Source organism: Leucopleurus acutus (assembly GCF_964270905.1).
Source record: "Leucopleurus acutus genome assembly, chromosome: 2".
Lineage (NCBI taxonomy): Eukaryota > Metazoa > Chordata > Mammalia > Artiodactyla > Delphinidae > Leucopleurus > Leucopleurus acutus.
Window position 1 is genome coordinate 178954401 of NC_139143.1, and position 22023 is coordinate 178976423.

The window sequence follows — 22023 nt, forward strand, 5'->3', positions numbered from 1 at the left end:
CTTTCTGTGGTCATATGCTGATGGTAGAGAAGGAAGAGAAGTGAGAATAATTTTACTTTAAAATAAAACTGTGAAATTGATTTTAATGAATGAACATCTGAGTATCTCCAGAAAAAATAGGCATCTATTCATCCTGACTCAAGGCATACATATTTTGTTTAAAGTGATCTGAGAGATGGGAATAAGTACAACTTAAAAAAATTCTGCCCTGGTTTTGAGAAAGCCTGGCTGGAATTTTGCCTGTCCTAAATAAGTGTGTGCGGGCTGCGTCACTAACTATTGCCTTGCTGCTGTGTCATTAACTATTACCTTGCTGCCTGCTCTGCTCACGCGGCCCAATACGTCTGCTCGATTCTAGTTTTCATTTACCCATGTACGTGCCAGAATCTGAAAGGACAACCTGATGGGGGGGAAGTTATCTGCCTTTTCATAAAATTCCCTCTATTTCAGCTTTAATCGTAACTATTTTACTGAGAGTTACCTCAAAGCAGGCAGTTAAAATAGCTAATGCTAACGACATGGTCAAATCTAAGTCTTCTAAGTTCTCGACCTTTCTTAATCTCAAAGCAGCACTTGCTTCTGACCAGCTAGGCTCAGCCTCTACCCATGGCCTTGGAAACTGCTTCCTCTCAGATCTCTGATGTGTTTTCTTTCCTTCTTTTTTTGGCCTTTTTTTTTTCTTTTTCTTGGCCGTGCCGCCTGCAGTGGAAGCGAGAAGTCCTAACCACTGGACTGCCAGGAATTCCTGTCTGATGTGTTTTCTTGTCCTCCTCTTTTGCTGTGTGTATCCCTAGAGCCATGTGTTTTCCCCTGCCTTCATAAAATAGGTTAATTTGGGCGCCCCCTGGAGTGTTTCACTTAGAGAAGTAAGTTATTCAGTATTTTTTATGTCATTTTTTTATTAGTTTGGTCAGCATACAAGATCTTTTGGTGTAAAATTTTGCCACTGAATAGTATTTAATGATTCTTAGTCCCTGTTGGGAATAATGTGGAATGCTCTGTGGCTATTGCTATAATTTCTCCTTAGCGTTTGACTCTGGACGGTAATCAGTGATTTAAATCCAGAATTGCGGTTAGAATGTCCGGGATCAGTAAGGGCCTTTTTAAATTTTGATGATTTTTTTGGAAGAGGGGTTTAAAAAATAATGTGTTATGCGCCACTGATCCTCTTAAAATTATAACCTATTGATTTAACACCACTTTAAGAGTGGTGTTACCTGCTCCCCTTCTCCCAGCAAAGAAATTCGGTGAGCAGGCTAATGTGCAGTTGATACAGTTTTATATATATTTCATCTTTTCTTCAAGCTTCTCTCAAGTCAATCCCTAGATGAAGCCAGACCAGCAGAGAACTAGCTGTGCATCTAGGTTGAATTTGAGGGGACAGTATTTTGTCATAGCCTATCCTTAGGAATGGACTTTAGAACTTGATGCTGCATTTATTCTGTTAAGGACATTGTTTATCATATTATGTAGAGCACCAGATAGAAATTTCCCTCTTGTCTTGGTATCAGGAATAGTTTATCTCTTAAGTCACTTTAAAAAATCTTCTTTTCCTTGATTTTAAATAGAACATGTAGGGCTTCCCTGGTGGCGCAGTGCTTGAGAGTCCGCCTGCCGATGCAGGGGACACGGGTTCGTGCCCCGGTCCGGGAAGATCCCACATGGCGCAGAGCAGCTGGGCCCGTGAACCATGGCCGCTGAGCCTGCGCGTCTGGAGCCTGTGCTCCGCAACGGGAGAGGCCACAACAGTGAGAGGCCCGCGTACTGCAAAAAAAAAAAAAAAAAAAAAAATAGAACATGTACATTATTAAAAAAAAAAGTTAAAATTCAAAAATTAATATGGACTAGTTCTAATATTGATTACCCATTTACCCATAAGGGCACTGATAGTCCAAGTTTAATGTTCTTGTATACATACTCTCTCTTTTCTTTTTTTAATTTTTATTTTTTGGTCGTGCCACATGGCTTGTGGGATCTTAGTTCCCTGACCAGGGATAGAAACCGGGCCATGGCAGTGAAAGCCCAGAGTCCTAACCATTGGACTTCCAGGGAATTCCCTATACATACTCTTTCTTTTTTTTTTTTTACATACTCTTTCTTAACGGCATCATGCTATTTAATTCTGCTACTTGTTTTTTCAACTGATGCATCTTAAACATCATGTATTTGTAGAGATTCCCTAAATCCTTTCTGGAACAAAGTATGACAGAAAAAAAATACTCAAGTCCTAACATATGTATCAGAGACTTCAATGCAAGTCACCTAACCTCTCTGAGTGTGTTTTACCATTTGTGTGAGGGCATAGATTACATGGTCTGTAAGGTCTTTCAGCTCGGAAATTTCAGATTTGTAATTTCACTTCCTTTATAAATTGCCTTTTCTGGTAAGAGTGTATTACATAAACTACAATTATCAGGATTATCCCAAGACTTATTTACAGATTTCTGTTCATTTAAAATTTTTTTTAAAGTCATGAATCTATCTTTCTCTATATTCTTTACTTGGAATGCTTTCTTCCCTTCTCAAAATCTGGTTTGTCTGAAATCTGAACTCCATAAAGCCTTCCCTGTTGATTTTGGCTACCAAGGACCTCCGAGTTTCCTGGCTACTAACCACACAATTTCCTGAATGATGTATCCTAGCATTTTATTATTTCAGTCATTTTGTGTCTCCCAGGGATTGTCAGACTGTTTTCTCAATTCTCCACAATCTTAAACATGAAGCTGCTACTTGACAAATAGTTCCCCAAATGGTTATACCTTCTTCATAGAAGCCTTAGGACATTTGTCCCTAGTTTCTTAAGTTTCTACAGTGCCTTTGGTGACTTAGTAAGGAATTTTTATATTGACTGAAATGCCAAGAGATAGTCCTACCCACCTTTCCCTGGTGTGCCTGGAGCTCTGACAAACCCTGCTTTGCTACTTAAAAGAAATGCTCATAAGATCAATATGGGAAATGAGCTTCGTGGTACCGTAATTTCCATTTTAAAAAGGAAAGGTATCTTTTTGGTATTATATTTATATGTACTTATATAAACAAACAAAAAAAACTTTGATTACTCAGACTCAAAGTCCAAATAGGTTTTGGAAAACACTATTCTTTATAACAACTGCCTTAACATTCAAAAATTGACAATTATTCCATAATTAAAGCAAGGTAGACAACATTGTGCACTTTTATTTTTGTAAAATGTAAACTGAGAAGTACCATCTACCTTTCAATAATGGAGATACTGGTACTTTGTATGCATGAACTGCTTCCATTTTTGCTGCTAAATTCTTTATTTTAAAAGATTATAGAAGTTAAAAAAAATTAAACAATGCCAAAGAAATTAAGGCGAGTCTCCCCTTCAAAACCTTCCCCAACTCTCTATTTCCTGGAGGTAACCACTGAACAATTTGTTTTGCATCTCTCCAGACCACATAATGTTCTGCAACTTGATTTTATCATGTCACATATCATGGAGAGCTTTCCATATTAGGAATATAGATCTCCCACACCCTTTTTTTAGTGGCCACAGGGTTGAAATTCTTTTTTTAAATTTTTATTGGAGTATAGTTGATTTACAATGTCATGTTAGTATCAGGTGTACAGCAAAGTGAATCAGTTATACATATATATATATATATCCACTCTTTTTTAGATTCTTTTCCCATATAGGCCATTACAGAGTACTGAGTAGAGTTCCCTGTGTTATACAGTAGGTCCTTATCAGTAATTTATTTTACATATATTAGTGTATATATGTCAATCCCAATCTCCCAGTTTATCCCTCCCCAACCCCCCCCTTACTTCCTGGTAACTGTAAGTTTGTTTTCTACATCTGTGTCTCTATTTCTGTTTTGTAAATAAGTTCACTTGTACCTTTTCTTTTAGATTCCACATATAAATGATATCATATGATATTTGTCTTTCTCTGACTTACTTCACTCAGTATGACAATCTCTAGGTTCATCCATGTTGCTGCAAATGGCATTATTTTGTTCTTTTTTATGGCTGGGTAATATTCCATTGTATATATGTACCATATCTTCTTTATCCATTCCTCTGTTGATGGACATTTAGGTTGCTTCCATGTCCTGGCTATTGTAAATAGTGCTGCAATGAACATTGTGGTGCGTGTATATTTTCGAATTATGGTTTTCTCCAGATGTATGCCCAGGAGTGGGATTGCTGGATCATATGGTAGCTCTATTTTTAGTTTTTAAGGAACCTCCATACTGTTCTCCATAGTGGCTGTACCAATTTACATTCCCAGCAACAGTATAGGAGGGTTCCCTTTTCTCCACACCCTCTCCAGCATTTATTGTTTGTAGTTTTTTGATGATGGCCATTCTGACAAGTGTGAGGTGATACCTCATTGTATTTTTGATTTGCATTTCTCTAATAATTAGTGATGTTGAGCATCTTTTCATGTGCTTTTTGGCCATCCATATGTCTTCTTTGGAGAAATGTCTATTTAGATCTTCAGCCCATTGTTTTTTTTGTTTGTTTGTTTGTTTTCTTGCCCATTGTTTTTTTTTTTGTTTGTTTTTGGTTGTGCTTGCCCCGTGGCTTGCCAGATCTTAGTTCCCCAACTAGGGATTGAACCCGCAACCTTAGCAGTGAAAGCATGGAGCCCTAACCACTGAACTGCCAGGGAATTCTGTTCTGCCCATTTTTTGATTGGGTTGTTTGTTTTTCTGATATTGAGCTGCATGAGCTGTTTGTATATTTTGGAGATTAATCCCTTGTCGGTTGCTTTGTTTCCAAATATTTTCTCCCATTCTGAGGGCTGTCTTTTCATTTTGTTTGTTTTCCTTTGCTGTGCAAAACCTTTTAAGTTTAATTAGGTCCCATTTGTTTATTTTGTTTTAATTTTCATTACTCTAGGAGGTGTATTGAAAAACATCTTGCTGTGATTTCTGTCACAGTGTTCTGCCTATGTTTTCCTCTAAGAGTTTTATAGTATCCAGCCTTATATTTAGCTCTTTAATCCATTTTAAGTTTATTTTTGTGTATGGTGTTAGGGAGTGTTCTAATTTCATTCGTTTACCTGTAGCTGTCCAGTTTTCATAGCACCACTTACTGAAGAGACTGTCTTTTCTCTGAAATTCTTAAGTGTTATTCCATTAGGGATTTTTTTTAAATAAATTTATTTTATTTATTTATTTTTTTGGCTGCTTTGGGTCTTTGTTGCTGTGCACGGGCTTCCTCTAGTTGCTGTGAGCAGCGGATACTCTTTGTTGCCATGCGCGGGCTTCTCATTGTGGTGGCTTCTCTTCTTGCGGAGCACGGGCTCTAGGCATGCAGGCTTCAGTAGTTGTGGCACACGGGCTCAGCAGTTGTGGCTCATGGGCTCTAGCGTGCAGGCTCAGTAGTTGTGGCGCACGGGCTCAGCAGTTGTGGCTCATGGGCTCTAGCGTGCAGGCTCAGTAGTTGTGGCGCACAGGCTTCGTTGCTTCACGGCATGTGGGATCTTCCCGGATCAGGGCTCGAACCCGTGTCCCCTGCATTGGCAGGCGGATTCTTAACTACTGCGCCACCAGTCCCACCATTAGGGACTTTTATGAGATCAGTTGAATACTCTTTCAGTTAAGTCTCTCTTGTATTATTTAGACCATCCTTCCAGTAAGGGTTTATAATAACATAAAGAATGTGTACACCCACCTCCTCATTTTTTAAGGAGTTTGGGTGTGATGTCAGTTGAGACTGACCTTCAACAAAGAAGCCATTTTCCCACCAGTCCTGAGACTTATCTAAATTTCTGATCGCTGATACTGGCAATGTGCCTATTCCGGGAGAGACTGAGCTCATTTAGGAAGGTGTCTTTATAAAATAACCACAGAGGGCTTCCCTGGTGGCGCAGTGGTTGGGAGTCTGCCTGATGATGCAGGGGACGCGGGTTCGTGCCCCGGTCCGGGAAGATCCCACGTGCTGCGGAGCGGCTGGGCCCGTGAGCCATGACCGCTGAGCCTGTGCGCCTGGAGCCTGTGCTCCACAACGGGAGAGGTCGCAACAGTGAGAAGCCCGCGTACAGCAAAAAAATAAATTAATTAATTAAATAAAATAACCACAGACTCATATTGAAGCACACGTTTTTTTGTGTTTTTTTTTTTTGGCCATGCTGCGTGGCTTGTGGGATCTCAGTTCCCCAACCAGGGATTGAACCTGTGCCCCCTGCAATGGAAGCGTGGAGTCCTAACCACTGGATCACCAGGGAATTCCCTGAAGCATACTGTTGACTATAACATGCAATCCGAAAGAATGAAAGTTAAGAAAGCAAAAATACACATCCAAGGCACACTCATATAAGTCCATCATACTTCTTTATAGTTTTGGTGATATTGTACATCCCATGTGCTGTGATAAGATAACCTAGACTAGAAGATTGATGACCAGAATGCCAGCTTATTGATGACAGTGAAGACTGTAAATGCAAAGAGGAATAGACTACTTATGTCTGCTAGTTGAAATATATAGTCTCTCCTATGAAAAAGCCTGGAAAATAAGTCAAAGTGCTATTATAAGTTTGCTTGGTTATTATGGACTTAGAATAGGGGGTGTGATATCCTATGCATGGTTTTTATCATAGATATATATCTGCAAGAGAGACCAGAATATTCACTTCCGCTGATCAGGACAGCCCTTCCTCATGCCCCAATAGTGCTAATACATACAGTATAACCATTGGATTCCACTCTTCCTAGACTTTATGTACACTATTTTCTTTCTGTTAAGTGCCTGCCATATGTCATTATACTCATGATATACTGACCATGTTTTCCTAATCACAAAGTATTTACAATATTTTTAACTTTTTATTTTGATACAGTTTCAGACTCAGAGAAAGATTACAAGAAGAGTACTAAGAATTCTGATACCCTTCACTCGGATTCCCCAGATGTTAACATTTTCCACCTATTTGCTTTATCCTCCCATCTCTCAACGTAGCTTTGCAATAGAGTACATAAACCAGCATGCATTGTTTTTTTAAAATTGAAGTATAGTTAATTTACAATGTTTCAGATGTACAGCAAAGTGACCCAGTTATTTTTATACCTGTATATATATACATATATACTTTTTCAGATTCTTTTCCATTATAGTTTTACGAGATACTGAATATAGTTCCCTGTGCTATATAGTAAATCTTTGTTTATCTATTTTATCCACCACATTGATCTTTAAACCATACAGTTCAGCTACGGCTGCTTAATTTTCTTTCATTATATTTCCTGTAACGTGACTATATCATTTCTTGCTTTCTTTTAAAATTTTAGTTCCTTGTCCAGCCACTTGGACTTAGAAGAGAACTAGTATTTTAAGTCCCTCAGGTAATAATTTATAAAAGTTACCATTTTTTAATTTCTATCTTATTTTCTGGGCCAAAGTATTAGAAGCTTATGTTTCATCTAGAAGTCTTTTTTACTCCCCTACTTATCCTGTTTCTTTCGTTATCTAAATTTAGAATGTGGATGCCATTCCAAATCTTTTTAAAATATTTATTTATTATTATTATTTTTAAAATTTATTTATCTATTTGGTTGTGCTGGGTCTTAGTTGCGACCGCGGGCTTCTTAGTTGCGGCATGCATGCGGACTCTAGTTCCCTGACCAGGGATCGAACCCAGGCCCCCTGAATCAGGATCGCGGAGTCTTAACCACTGCCCCGCCAGGGAAGTCCCCATTCTAAATCTTTGTAGCAATACAAGAACAAACCTCCAATACTGAAATTAATATGGTATTTATAATGGAAGGTCATTGCCCTAGAATGCATTCTTCAAATCTATAAGCCAGAAATATTTAAAATATACCAAAAAAAAATGTTTAGGTACAGGTGCAAATCTCCCTGTGATAGTTTGCATTTGCCTTTTTTACTCTCTTTCGTACAGCTGCAGCAGATGGAGGGGGATGGAGGAGAGCAGGGTCATTTGATCTTTTATTATTTTCTGAAGCCTCTCCAAGAGGACCTTTGCAGATTAATTTTGTCCTTTGAGTAAAATAAAATTAATGTCCTAAGAGCCACTATAAAATGCCTGGTCTCCAGCCTTCTCCTTAGGGTTCTGTTTCTGTATCTTGTAATATGACGATAGTTACTGTGTTACGGAAAGGTTTTTTTTCCTTTTCATCTTTCATCCTTTTTATGTTTAAGGAAACTGCTCTTTTATTAACCCCTGATATAAGACACTAAAGGAAAATCCCTACTGTTACCACTGAAGCCATGTTTTCCTCCAAGACTGGCCTTAACTTGACTGAATTTTATTTCTAATGTAAAATAGCTCTTTTCTTACGAAGAGTCTAGATTGAACACCAGGTACCGATTTATTTATCAGCATCACACCGGGAATAAAAGGCGCTCCTCCAAACCATGGGGGAGAATTTCAGGGCTTTCAGGATTTTCAAAACGTCTTCACAGTTCTTGTGAACACTTTTTTTTTTTTGCGGTACGCGGGCCCCTCACTGCCGCGGCCTCTCCCGCTGCGGAGCACAGGCTCCGGACGCACAGGCTCAGCAGCCATGGCGCACGGGCCCAGCCGCTCCGCGGCACGTGGGATCCTCCCAGACCAGGGCACGAGCCCGCGTCCCCTGCATCAGCAGGCAGACCCTCAACCACTGCGCCACCAGGGAAGCCCCTTGTGAACATTTTCTGATTTGGGTGCACTGTGAGCCACAGGGCCTGGAGCTCGAAGTCATCCTCAGAGAACTCACACACAAGAGGGCCCTCAAGGCATGCATACCTTTCTTTAAGTCAAACTGCTTTTCCCTCTTAGATGTGGAACCCAGATCATTTTTTATCGGCAAAAATATAGACATTATCCTGTGGATAGAAGTTCACATTCTTTCCGTTCAGAGTAATGATTGTAAACTTGATCAAAGAACTCGGGAGGAGAATGGATGCATAGAGCAAGCAATCAGAGTTTTTTTTTTCATTTCATTCAAGTTGATGTAGTACATCATTATACCGCATAGTAAGAGCATTGTTGTAAAGAATATTAAATAAGTAGCACTCAGCAAAACAAGACAATAAGGGAAGGCTAGGATGTGGAGTTTCGGAGAGTTAATATTTCCTAAATTGAAGTTAGAGAAGTCCAGGAAATTGATAATTCTTAGGACAGTCTTATAGGAATGTGTGCCTTTAAGGAGTTTTTTTAAAAAATTCTTTTCCATTATGTTTTATTACAGGATATTGAATATAGTTCCCTGTGCTATACAGACCTTGTTGTTCATCCATTCTATATATAATAGTTTGCATCTGCTAATTCCATCCCTCCCCCATACACCCTCTCCCTTGGCAACCACAAATCTGTTCTCTATGTCTGTGAGTCTGTTTCTACTTTGTGGATAAGTTCATTTAAGTAATATTTTAGATTCCACATATAAGTGATATCACATGGTATTTGGCTTTCTTTCTGACTTCCTTCACTTAGTATGATAATTTCTCGGTCCATCCATGTTGCTGCAAATGGCATTATTTCATTCTTTTTTATGGCTGAGTAGTATTCCATTGTATAAAGAAGTTTTATTATTATTATTTTCAATTTTATTTATTTATTTATTTTTGGTTGTGTTGGGTCTTCGTTGCTGCATGCTGGCTTTCTCTAGTTGCGTTGAGCGGGGCCTACTCTTCGTTGCAGTGCACGGGCTTCTTATTGTGGTGGCTTCTCTTGTTGTGGAGCATGGGCTCTAGGTGCGTGGGCTTCAGTAGCTGTGGCTCGCAGGCTCAGTAGTTGTGGCTCACAGGCTCTAGAGTGCAGGCTCAGTAGTTGTGGCGCACGGGCTTAGTTGCTCCGCGGCATGTGGGATCTTCCTGGACCAGGGCTCGAACCCATGTCCCATGCATTGGCAGGTGGATTCTTAACCACTGCGCCTCCAAGGAAGTCCCTATAAAGAAGTTTTTAACAAAGAATTAGAAAATATAAAGAACCAAACAGAATTGAAGAATACAATAACTGAAATGAAAAATATACTGGAAGGAGTCAATAGTAGACTAAATGAGGCAGAAGAACAGATCAGTGAGCTGGAAGACAGAGTAGTGGAAATCACTGCTGCTGAAGAGAAAAATGAAAAAAGACTGAAAAGAAATGATGACAGTTTAAGAGACCTCTGGGACAACACCAAATGTGCTAATGTTTGCATTATAGGGGTCCCAGGAGGAGGAGAGAGAGAGAAAGGGCCTGAGAAAATATTTGAAGAGATAATAGCTGAAAAGGTCCCTAACCTGGGAAAGGAAACATTCACCCAAGTCCAGAAGTGCAGAGAGTCCCATACAGGATTAACCCACAGAGGAACACACCAAGACACACTGTAACCAAAATGGCAAAAATTAAAGATAAAGAGAATATTAAAAGAAACAAATAACATACAAGGGAACTCCCATAAGGCTATCAGCTGATTTTTCAGCAGAAACTCTGCAGGCCAGAAGGGAGTGGCACAATACTTAAAAGTAATGAAGGAGAAAAACCTATGACTACTAAGCATACTCTACCCAGCAAGGTTCTCATTCAGATGTTTTTTTTCAGGATTTTATTTTATTTTCTCCAGGTCTTACTGAGATATAGACCCACAGCACTGGGTAAATGTAAGGCGTACAGCATAACGATTTGACTTAAAATCATCATAAAGGGATTATCACAATAAGTTTAGTGGACATCCATTATCTCATATAGATACAAAATGAAAGAAAAAATGTTTTTCCTTGTGATGAGAACTCTTAGGATTTATTCTCTTCAGAACTTTCATATATAACATACAGCAGTGTTAACTACATTTATCATTCTGAACTGATTCGGATTTGATGGAGAATCAAAAGCTTTACAGACAAGCAAAAGCTAAAAGAATTCAGCACCATCACATCAGACCAGCTTCACAAAAAATGCTAAAGGAACTTCTCTAGGCGGAAAAGAAAAGCCCACAACCAGAAACAAGAAAATTACCGGATGAAAAGTTTACATTCTTTCTTTGCTAGTAGAAAAAGGGGGGAATGGAACGTTACCTGGCAAATAGCAAAGAGCGATGCAAACACGAGCTGGTAACATTACTAATGATGGTAATCAAAACATAAAAGGAGGGCTTCCTTGGTGGCGCAGTGGTTGAGAGTCCGCCTGCCGATGCAGGGGACACAGGTTCGTGCCCCGGTCCGGGAAGATCCCACATGCCACGGAGCGGCTGGGCCCGTGAGCCATGGCCGCTGAGCCTGCGCGTCCGGAGCCTGTGCTCCGCAACGGGAGAGGCCACAACAGTGAGAGGCCCGCGTACAGAAACAAACAAAAAACATAAAAGGGATTTCAGCGCGAAGAAAGGACTGGCGATTACACTAATAGCGAGAGGCGGTGTGAGAAGGAGAAAGAGTTTTGCAAACCGAAGCGCTATACTGTAACTGTTGGGAGTGGGCGGAGGGTCATCAGGGAAGTGAGGCAGGTGACCGTGATTAGGCTTCGACGGCCTCTTCTCGTCCTTAGCTTTCTTGAGCCGGGGCCATTATATTCGCCGATGCAGGTGTACTTCCCTGCCTTGGTCTAGTCAACTGAAACCAAGTCCCAAACTCTCCTCTCCGGAGCGCCCGAAAGCCACAGACCTCCCATTTCCGGGAACGACTTCCAGCCCGCTGGCGCGGAGCTTAACGCTCCCGCCCTCACCCGAAGGACTACGTCCTGCGCAGGCGCAACTCCTAGTCCCCGTCCCCACGCCGCGCCACGCTCCCCCTGCGAGAGCAGAGGGAGGCTGTCCTCGCGCGTCGCGTATTTTGGCTGGAGACTGCGTCGCGCAGTCTGACGCGCCTATTGCGTCACTTCCGCCCCCTCCCGGGAGGAGGCGCTGGGCCGGTGGCAAGCCCCCGGAGGGAGCTGCACTAGTACGACGGAAGATGGCGACGAGCGGCGGCGAAGAGGCGGCGGCTGCGGCGCCGACGCCCGGGGCCCCGGCAACGGAGGCAGACACGACCCCGGGCTGGGAGGTGGCGGTGCGGCCCCTGCTATCCGCGTCCTATTCCGCCTTCGAGATGAAGGAGTTGCCGCAGCTGGTGGCCTCAGTCATCGAGAGGTACCGGGCGGCGTCCCCGGTGGGGCGGGAACCGGGAGGGGGAGGGGAGGTCGTGCCAGAGGATCTGGACCCTCTGCCCGGCTACCTCCGGAGGCTCTGAGACCGCGGCCCTGGCCCCGGCTTCGGGGCTCCCCGGCCCTGGGAGAGGAAAGCTTGTCTGGTGTTCTTCCGCCAACCCGGTAAATCCTGTGCCTCAATTTCCCTCGCGAGCAAAACTTTTGGGGACGCCCTCTCGGGAGGGCGTGGCCGGGCTGGTTTCGGAGTAATTTTGAGATGCATCGACCTCGTAGGGGAATGTTCCCAGGGCTGCCCCCTGTGTTAAGGTCAAAGCGCTGATGAGTTTGCATTTCTCGTCAGCGCTCTTCCCCCTAGCCTGGGCCGTAGCGGAGCCCGGGGTTTAAATTGAAGAGCTACTACATAATTTAATAACGGTCTCCCTGGTGCTGTAATTACTTGGGGGCACGTGCTGTTTCTGTGACTGAAGCCACTAGTTATCATTGATGACTTTCTTTTCAGGTTACACTTACGGTATATTGCTACCGTAACGGTCTTTGATTAAAAACATTGCAGTGTTATTCTGAGAGGTAATTTTCCCACTGAAACCGTATACTCGCCCTGTCTCTCAATAAAATATCTTTAGACTCTTACCAACGGGACTGTTTATTGGTTTGCTGTTACATGAACATTTCTTTCTGAGATTCTTAGATGGTGAGAGTTGTGTACATACAAGGCCAGTGATATCACAGTGCCTGCCTTTTCCTGTCTTACCTTCCTCAGAGCAGTCTTTCATTAGTTTAATGGTAGACCTACCTTTAAAGCTAGTCTCATTTTCATTTTTCTAGCCAAACCTGACTTCAGCAACTTTCTGCAATTGCTAACTGGGTCATTTTAGCTTCATGCCAACGAGAGTATACCTACATGTTATCCAGAAGATTAGAAATTGCTATTTATTACTCAAGGGAGGCCCATGGTTTGACACATTGTCTATTATAGTGTTTATTGTTAGGTTTGTGATACTTTGGATGAGGTTTAAAAAAACAATAAGATAATGATTTGGTTTGGTAAGTTCACAGTTAACTTTACAGATGGATTTTCCTATCTTATTATTAAGCCAAGAAGTTTTGGAAGATGTAAACAAATATCAAAGATACTGCTCTCAAATTATGTAGTCTCTTTATAACTGTTTTAAACATTTGGATTAGTGGTATTTTTCCCGAATTACACTTGTCGTGTTCCACTTTTTAGAACATTTGCTTTTATGTTTTTATGGACATGAGCTGAGTAGGTAATCAAGTCATTTGTTGACACCCGGGCCCATACATCCGGTATTATGGGCCCACGCCTCTTTAACTGTAATAGTTAAGCAACTCCCTCCAACCCGTAGAAGGAGCCAAAACCAAGTATGTCAAGGTACGTTTGAATTTTGCCAAATAAGTGATAGTGGCCCCTCTTGCGCTCTGTATAGCTAAGATAATCAAGGGTTGCCTGCGTTTATAGACACTAATAAGACCTCTTTTCATGGTTTGGAAAAGAAATCCAAACTGATGGCTGTTGAGTAACACATATTTTTATTGGAAGGCAAGATCCTTGAAGTCTCTGTTCCGGTTTTTGTGGCTCAGTCAACTTTGGAAAGCCTGTTATGTGTCCTCTTCAGGCTCTCTGAGAGCAATATGATCTGAAGGTTGTGCTTAGTGTCTGAGAGGCCATTTCCCCACAGAAACAGTTTTTTCTCTCTCTCCCTCCCTCCCTCTCTCAATAAAATATTTTCAGACTCTTGCAAATGGGACTGTTTATTGGTTTGCTGTTACATGGTTCTGTAATTTCCAGAAGAAATATCTGGCTTACAAGTTCTTTACAGTTAGAACAACTAAACATATCAAGTGTTCAGTTTGGTGTAGAGCAGAGGTCAGCACATTTTTTCTGTAAAGGATCAGAGTAAATTTAACCTGCAGGCCATACGGTGTGTACATTAGTCATCTCTGCCATTGTATGGCGAAAGCAGCCATACACATTACATAAATAAATGGGTGTGGCTGTGTTCCAGAATCTTATTTATAGGCACAAATGTGAATTTCGTATGATACTTACATGTCACAGAATGTTCTTTTGATTTTTTTTCTTTCCAGCCATAAAAACACATGTAAAAACCATTCTTAAATATGGGCTGTATAGAGATAGGTGACTGGCTGGATTTGACCTGCAGGCCAACCCCTGGTTTAGAGCACAAAAATTAATACCCTGCTATCAATATTCTGTTTCTCAAAAGTTTTATTTGCTTTTCCAAAAATAAAAAAAGGTGTCAGAATTGTGGAATTATTTCTTGAACATCAAGTTATGGCCACTGAGTATAGAATCAGGTCAGAGCCAGCACTGTACGGATGCTGTGGCGCGCTTCGCTTTGCAGGTAATCAAAGGTTTAGGTGCCTAGGCTGCTACTTTACCTCTGTGGTTGCCTCTCCCAGACAGTCCCGTGTTTCTTTCTGTGGTTATGCCTTCCATGTTTTTCTTCTTTTCCTCCAGCGACCTTCTATTTTTCTGTTGCAGTCTGCTACTCTCTGCTTCCCTTTTTTTTTTTTAACTTTTTTTTTTTTTTCTTTTTGATGTCCTGGCTCCATCATGTCAGCTCTTACTTCCTATCTGGTGGCCTGCTCATCCATTGAATTCCTCCCTTTTTTTGACCTTTGGGGACGATGACACATGCCCTGAGAGACTCCTCCGCCATTCTACTTTCTGTCTCTATTCTTTCATACTACTTTCTGCCTCTATTCTTTCATACGTTTATAGTTGGAATTGACCTTTGGGTTTGAAGAAAAGGTAGAAGAAATAATTCCTAGATCCAGACCCTGTTTTTTTTGTTTTGGCAGCACCACAAGGCTTGCAGGATCTTAGTTCCCCAACCAGGGATTGAACCCAGGCTCTTGGCAGAGTCTAACCACTGGACTGCCGGGAATTACCTGGACCCTGTTTGTTAAGTTTGACTTTGTAACCAAACTGAAACAAAGGAGGGAGTAGCATGGATAAATTGGGAAGCATACTCTCAAAAGTGTCATTAGATTTTTTTTTTTTTTTTTTTTTTTCTGTACACGGGCCTCTCACTGTTGTGGCCTCTCCCGTTGCGGAGCACAGGCTCCGGACGCGCAGGCTCAGCGGCCATGGCTCATGGGCCCAGCTGCTCCGTGGCATGTGGGATCTTCCCGGACTGGGGCACGAACCCGTGTCCCCTGCATCCGCAGGCGGACTCTCAACCACTGTGCCACCAGGGAAGCCCCTGTCATTAGATTTTTAAAGGAGAAAGATATCTGAGTTTACTTAAAGGGGACTTCATCTTCATTTCTACTGCTTATTGATAGCATGTCTTTTAGCAGTAAAGATTGAAAATCTTTTAAACACCATTACTTTTCTAGACCAGAAAAGAAGCTAGAACTAGCTTAACGGAGCACATGCCATATGTGGGCTTAATTGCTTAAAGTGTAATTGCTGAATGTAGCCTTATATACTACCCAATACAGAATTCCTTTTTTTTTTAAAAATATTTATTTATTTATTTGGTTGTGCCGGGTCTTAGTTGTGGCACGGTGCACCGGATCTTTTTAGTTGCCACATGCAGGATCTAGTTCCCCGACCAGGGATCTAACCCGGGCCCCCTGCATTGGGAGCGCAGAGTCTTACCACTGGACCACCAGGGAAGTCCCCAGACTTCCTTTCTTAACTCTGTGCAGGATAAGTTGGTGAGAATGGTTCTCATTGAATAATTTGACTGAGTCTTTGTGGATTTAAAAAAAAAGAAAAAAAGCCCTTTTCCCCTGAGCCAGTCCTTCCTAGGCTGTCCAGCCTTTCTTAGTGATAAGCCTCCTTGAGTCCCTGCCTCCCAGCTATTTGATAAAATTTAGGCTGAGGAGGCCTACTTGGGAAGGCAGAAGTGTTACAGCATCCCCATTAGATAATGCAGTCATTTTCTAAAAATCTCTTAAGGGAGAAAGGGGTGCACTAGTGCCATCATCAGCCGAGTTCGTGATTGACCTACAGAAAGAAAGCCAGCCACCAAATGATAAGTGTGTATAGTTAGTTGTGAGATTAGGTAATGTTTCCATGTCTCAGTATTACATTCCCTGCAGGTTTGTGGAGAGTGTGAGGGATGTATGTGAAAACTTTCAGTTCTTTGGTTAACATGTATTAAGTACTGTGTGACACACAGCAGATGGTCAATAAACATATATTTTTTAAATGAATATAACTCATTAATGTATTCGTTATGCTTGTTTCATGATTCGAAGTATCTTGAAACAAGCATAATAGATTCTATACTTGGGAGTTTATGATTCTGTTGAGGGGAAAGGGCTTTGTGGAGTTTCCACAGTTTACAACAAAGATATAAATAGTAATCTAAGAGGGAGAAGGAAGGTGAATCCTTAGTCTTTTATTTTGCTACATCTGATTTTTCACCTCTTCCTAGAAAAACCCAGATATTTCCAGACCCTGGCCAGTTCTTTTTTACTTACATGTCAAATTGGACTTCTCTGACCAAATTGGACTTCTGCTTAGCTGCTGTTTCCCTTTATGCTCTGCATTGCATTTATTTTGTATGGAATAAAACCACTTCAGATTCCTTGTCTTTTCAGCAGTGTTTGAGGCTCTGTGATACTTTCGTTGCAGTTTGTTAGGCGAAGTAGACGTTTGAGGAAAATAGCTTGACTGCCTAGAGGAGAGATATTTTTACCTTGAAATCTCCTTATTTTTCTTCCTGTCATATTTGCCTTCAATTTCTGCATTCTTCCCCTTCCTACCTAACGTCTTGCCCTTTCTTCCATTTTTCCATTTCTTTGCCTCCTTTGGTGACTTGGTGTCTGTCAGGTTCTTGGGAAATGAGGGTGGGGTAAGGAATTGTGGCGGCACATCTTCATCAGGGTACTCAAACACAGTTGTTTCTTTAGAATCAAGAGATAACAACATTGTCCTTTGGGCCACATGTCCACCTGCCTACTCTCCCCTTCAAGTCTCTTTTTTTTTTTTTTTTAAAAGAAGGCACTCCGATATATTTTCTTTTTCTTTTCTTTTTCTTATTTTGGCCGCAACGTGCGGCATGCAGGATCCCAGTTCCCCAACCAGGGATCTCACCCTCGCCCCCTGCATTGGAAGGGTGGAGTCTTAACCACTGGACCACCAGGGCAGTGCCCCACCTTTAAGTCTTTTTAAAACTAATTTCCCTAGGTTTATCCTTACTTGTCCTAAGCAAATCGTAAGTTGAGCCTCAAGACTGCTCCATTTTTTTCTATTGCCAATGTCCATCTTTCCCCAAAGTGTGTTCTTTGTTCTTGATTGGAATAAGGCAGTTGTGTATTTCTAGGGCAGGAAGTAGGGTTTGTTAAATCATAATAGGGCAGCATTGAACCAGGTAATTAAATATGTTTACTCCTATATTTTGGATATATTTTATTATCTGAATGGGAATGAAAGCAGCAGAATAAGTTCGTTCTTTGGATAGGCAGTGTTCCTCTTAGTTTTGGTAAACCTGTTCAGTTGCAAAACGTGGGGGTAAGCAGCTCTGAAACTTTGAAATAAAGCAGAGAAGGTAAATAGTAAAATGGATCAAATTACAGGGTGGGGAAACCTTAGAACAATGAATGCATAAGTGTAAGGATGGGAGTGAAGGAACAGCTGTTCGTAGGAGGTGGAAGCAGGGGGTTGGGGAGTTCTCTGCTGAATGTGATATGACCCTCACCTGTGTGATGGCCCCTGAAGCTTTGAGTGTTGCTTGATGTTTTAAGGTTTTTGTTTCCTTCTTTTTGTCCATCTGACAACTAGGGAGAAATGATCCTTGATGGGCAGGGAGGTTCTTGCACATCATAGGTGCTCCATAAATATTTTTTCTTGGTGAAGGAGATATTCCAAGATAAGGAACTGATCTTTGATAAACACCCGTTTTTCCTTGATAAATCTCCAAATAGCAAAGTGTTTGCAGTGCCAGACTCTTAAGTGTTGTTTGAGGTGATTCATCACTCACGATGGCACCTTCCAAATGTTGAGCTTGTCTTTTTGGCTCCTGTGTGGATTTGGCAAGTGGATAGAGTCCTGACTCTGTTTACGTTTCCCTTCCTAGGCTGATAGTTCTTGCTGGAGAATTAACTTACTGAGGAAACTATTTAGCCACATTGCTCTCCTCTTTCCATTTAATAAGACATTTTAGTGTTTTCTTTGCCTTCTTGTTCCGTGGGTTGCAATTAGCATCTGATTTGATAAAGAGAATGACATAAATGTATCCAGCTTTTAGACGTAGTTGGGCTCCAGATTTTCACTGAAGAGGCCATTTTCTCAGGTAAAGATAAGGGATGTGGTTAGTAATCACTTTGTTGTGATCTAGCTGTTACCCTATGGGTGTGGGGAGGGGGATGGAGGACTCTGGTACCTAAAGAATTTTGGATTTTATCACCCATCAGATGATTTCTTCCCTTGAGTTGTTGATTCTTTTTAAGTTACTGCATCATGGACTGGCCTTGTTTGGTCTTCAGAATGTGTTACTATAGTCTGTATTCCCACTAACAGTATTTTGAGTGCCCTGCTTTACCCCTCCTTTGGCCAGCTCATGGCATTATTAGCTTTGTCTTTGCCAGTCAGTAATACAGGACAAGATGGTATCCTGTTGTGTTTTTACTTGTATTCCTTTAATTCTAAGTGAGTTTGAAAGTGTTTCCTGTTCATTAGCCTTTGCCACTTACTAATAAGCCTGATACCTTGAACAAGGTACTTAGTTTTAACTCTCTAAGCTTCACTTTCTCAACTTGGATATAGGGATGATAACAGTGCCTACCAAGTAGGATTGCTACAAGGATTAAGTCAGGTAATGCCTGTAAAGGGGTAGGGTATCTGGCATATAGTAAGCACTAAGTAAATGTTGGCTGAATTATTTTCTTTGCAGTGAATCAGAAATCCTGCACCACGAGAAGCAGTATGAGCCATTCTACTCATCTTTTGTTGCACTTTCCACACACTATATCACAACAGTTTGTAGCCTCAGTAAGTATTCTATTCTTGTCATTCCCTTTTAAGGGCTCATGAATAGGGAAATTGTGTGTCCTCTTGTTACGGTGTCTGAACAAGTTGTTAATGAAGTCTGTATTTTAGTTGTAACCTGTTCACTCAAGAGCGGAGACAACTGTCAGTATGATAAGGCTCTGGAAGGTCCTTTACCGAGGCCAACCACAAGGGATTTAAAAACTATTTGGTTTGGATATCTATTTCATAACCATTAAGTTAACCTTCCTTGCCTTTTTAATCAAAAGCATTTTATTGATTTTACACATGTAGTTATTAGTGTGCTAATTTGGGGGGGCAGGGTGGGTGGGATTGGGGGGTTAGGTGGATACTGACCTGGGGTTAGCAGCCACTAACCAAGGCTCTATTCCTTATTTGATTTTGGTGAGAAGTTAAATTCTCCTTTTGTGTTCTCTGGTGTGTGACTGGATTTCAACTTCAGTTCCCCATCTTTTAAACTTTTCTGCCCCCAAACATGACCAAGCCCTTACTTTCCACTATTTCTGAAATTTTGCATTTTCACTTTTTTTTTCCAATCCTAACTCATATAGTTCTGAAGAATTTGAATTATTTTACTTAAATAGTTTGCTAAGCAAGCAAAGTGAAAGGAAGTTACAGGGTTGCTGAGTAATCTTTCAGTGTCTAGTGCTGTTTATTATAGGCATTGGCTACCACTGTAAGAATCACTTTTAGATTGGAGAAACTTTGAGTAGGAAGCCCGTTGCAAAAAGGGAAAGGAGAGGTAGTGTAGTCTACTGGGTAAGAGCATGAACTTTAGAGCCAGACTTCCAGGATTTAACTCCAGCTGCGTGACTTTGGTCAAGTCATTTAACCTGTCTATGGTTTAATTTCCTTATCTGTTAAAAAAAAAAAAAAAAGAAGGGAAGGGGGGTAACAATATTATCTACCCCATAGAATTGGTTTAGGGATTAAGTCGGTTAATATATTTGAAGTGCTTGGTACTTACTGTGATGTATTTCCTATTATAATTATCTTAATTTCTAGTAAATGTAAGATAAATTGATCTACAAGCAGTTGATGCTTATCAATGCCAAAATGCCTTTGTTTGCCTGTAGGGTTGTTGGTTCTGAATAATTATTCTCGTAGAACGATATTGGGAATGTTGGACATACGGAGCTCAATACTTATTTGGTTTATTGACTGTGAGGCTGAAGTGAGTTATAGCAGTCTGAAGTTAAGTAAAATTTATTCCTTTCTCAGTTCCCCGGAACCAACTTCAGTCTGTGGCAGCAGCCTGTAAAGTCCTGATTGAGTTTTCTCTCCTGCGTCTGGAGAATCCAGATGAGGCTTGCGCTGTGTCCCAGGTAAGAGTGATGGGCCCATTTCTGGCCCTTATTTTGTGGTAGGCTTGTGACTGACAAGTGGAATGATGGAGAAGGGATGGCATAGAGCAGGGGTTGGTAAATTTTTTCTGTAATAGGCCACATAGTAGATAATTTGCCGACCATCCAGTCCCCGTTGTAGCTGATCTCTGCCTTTGTAGTGTGAAAGCAGCCACAGACAATATGTAAATGGATGAGCATAGCTGTGGTCCAGTCAACTTTATTTACAAAAATAGGCAGTGGGCTGAGCTGGGGCTGTGGTTTACCACCCCCTGGTATAGAGGGCTGCAGAGGCTTTTTCAAGGATTGCAGAGATATGCCTGTGGGGGCCAGGCAAGTGACATAAAGTGAGTCAAGTATGCTGGTTGAGAAGGGTGCATGACCCAGCTATAAAGGGGCCAATTACTGTTTGGCTCCAGCTGACTGTTGCCCTACAGGAATGGCAGCAGAGCTGCTCTGTCTTGTAAATTATTGAGAGAGACAGGAAATCTGGATTTGTATGTTAAATCTTCCATGTTTTAAAAAGTTGGCCATAACTTCAAATTAAAACAACAACAACAACAACACTGAGAACAGTAAGACAAACCTGCAAGCAGATATGGTCTGAGGACCATCAGGTTGTGATCTCTGCTTTACTGTTTTTCCTAATTTGCAGTTCTTGGTATGAACCTAAATTTGGCCCTTTGCCAGCTAGAAGTCCCTAAAGAATAGACTCTTCTAAAAGGCATATTTGAATTTTTTTTTTTCCAGAAGCACTTGATTCTCCTCATCAAGGGCCTGTGCACTGGCTGTAGCCGATTAGACAGAACTGAAATCATCACATTTACAGCAATGATGAAATCAGCCAAGCTGCCACAAACAGTGAAGACACTGTCAGATGGTGAGTGTTCCTTCACCAGACTTGGTTTCTTGGCCAGTCCTCTGGCCAGCTATTTCCTCTTTTGCTTTCTAGTGGCACTCCCCTCATCCCTCTCTTGCTTTTATATTTTGTAGTGGAAGATCAGAAAGAGCTGGCTGCACCAGTAAGCCCAGAGCTGAAGCAGAAGGAGGTCCAGATGAATTTTTTGAACCAGCTGACGTCAGTTTTTAACCCTAGAACTGTAGCATCATCACCCGTAGGTCCACAGACTCCGGTGAGTTACTTCAGCCAAATGGCCTCATCCTGTGGGGTTTGTTAAGATGATAATACTAGGAAAAATAGCTAACAAATGTATTTTACATTTGTGATATAAAATGATGTACCTGCCTTTGGTACAAAGCTGAAGAATACAAACCAAAAATAAGTAACACCCCAATTCCTTCTGTTCACAGTTATTACTACTTTGAGGACCGTTTTTCCAACATTTCTCAATGCAAGTAGACAAAGAGCATGTACTCCTTTCTGTAAAAGGCATCACTCTATACTAGTTACAGAATATATATATTTTAAAGCTATATATTTTCCCCCTCCTCTTGGAAAAATGACTTGTATTTTCCCCAGCGTTAGAGAGGACTTTCCACCTCATTAACTGGGGGGTCTGAAGAGTATCTGTGGAGCAGCTGTTTAGTTTGGATGGTTGGTTCTATTCTGAACTTGAGGACAGCAATCAACAGATGATAGTATCTTGATGGGCCTTTCACATCCTTTGTTT

The 22023-nt window shown here is 41.3% G+C and overlaps 1 protein-coding gene across 4 annotated transcripts in view; it reads left to right on the forward strand.

The window, feature by feature from the left end:
* The first annotated feature begins 11806 nt into the window (after window positions 1–11806).
* UBR4 (ubiquitin protein ligase E3 component n-recognin 4) overlaps window positions 11807–22023 on the forward strand; it is a 127375-nt gene continuing 117158 nt past the window's right edge. For all 4 annotated transcript variants that reach the window (XM_082832748.1, XM_082832750.1, XM_082832751.1 and 1 more), the window contains exons 1-5: window positions 11807–12020; window positions 18934–19031; window positions 20271–20374; window positions 21143–21272; window positions 21386–21525. In XM_082832748.1, the coding sequence (XP_082688874.1) occupies window positions 11845–12020; window positions 18934–19031; window positions 20271–20374; window positions 21143–21272; window positions 21386–21525 (648 nt within the window). In that variant the 5' untranslated portion in view covers window positions 11807–11844. The remainder of the gene's footprint in view (window positions 12021–18933; window positions 19032–20270; window positions 20375–21142; window positions 21273–21385; window positions 21526–22023) is intronic.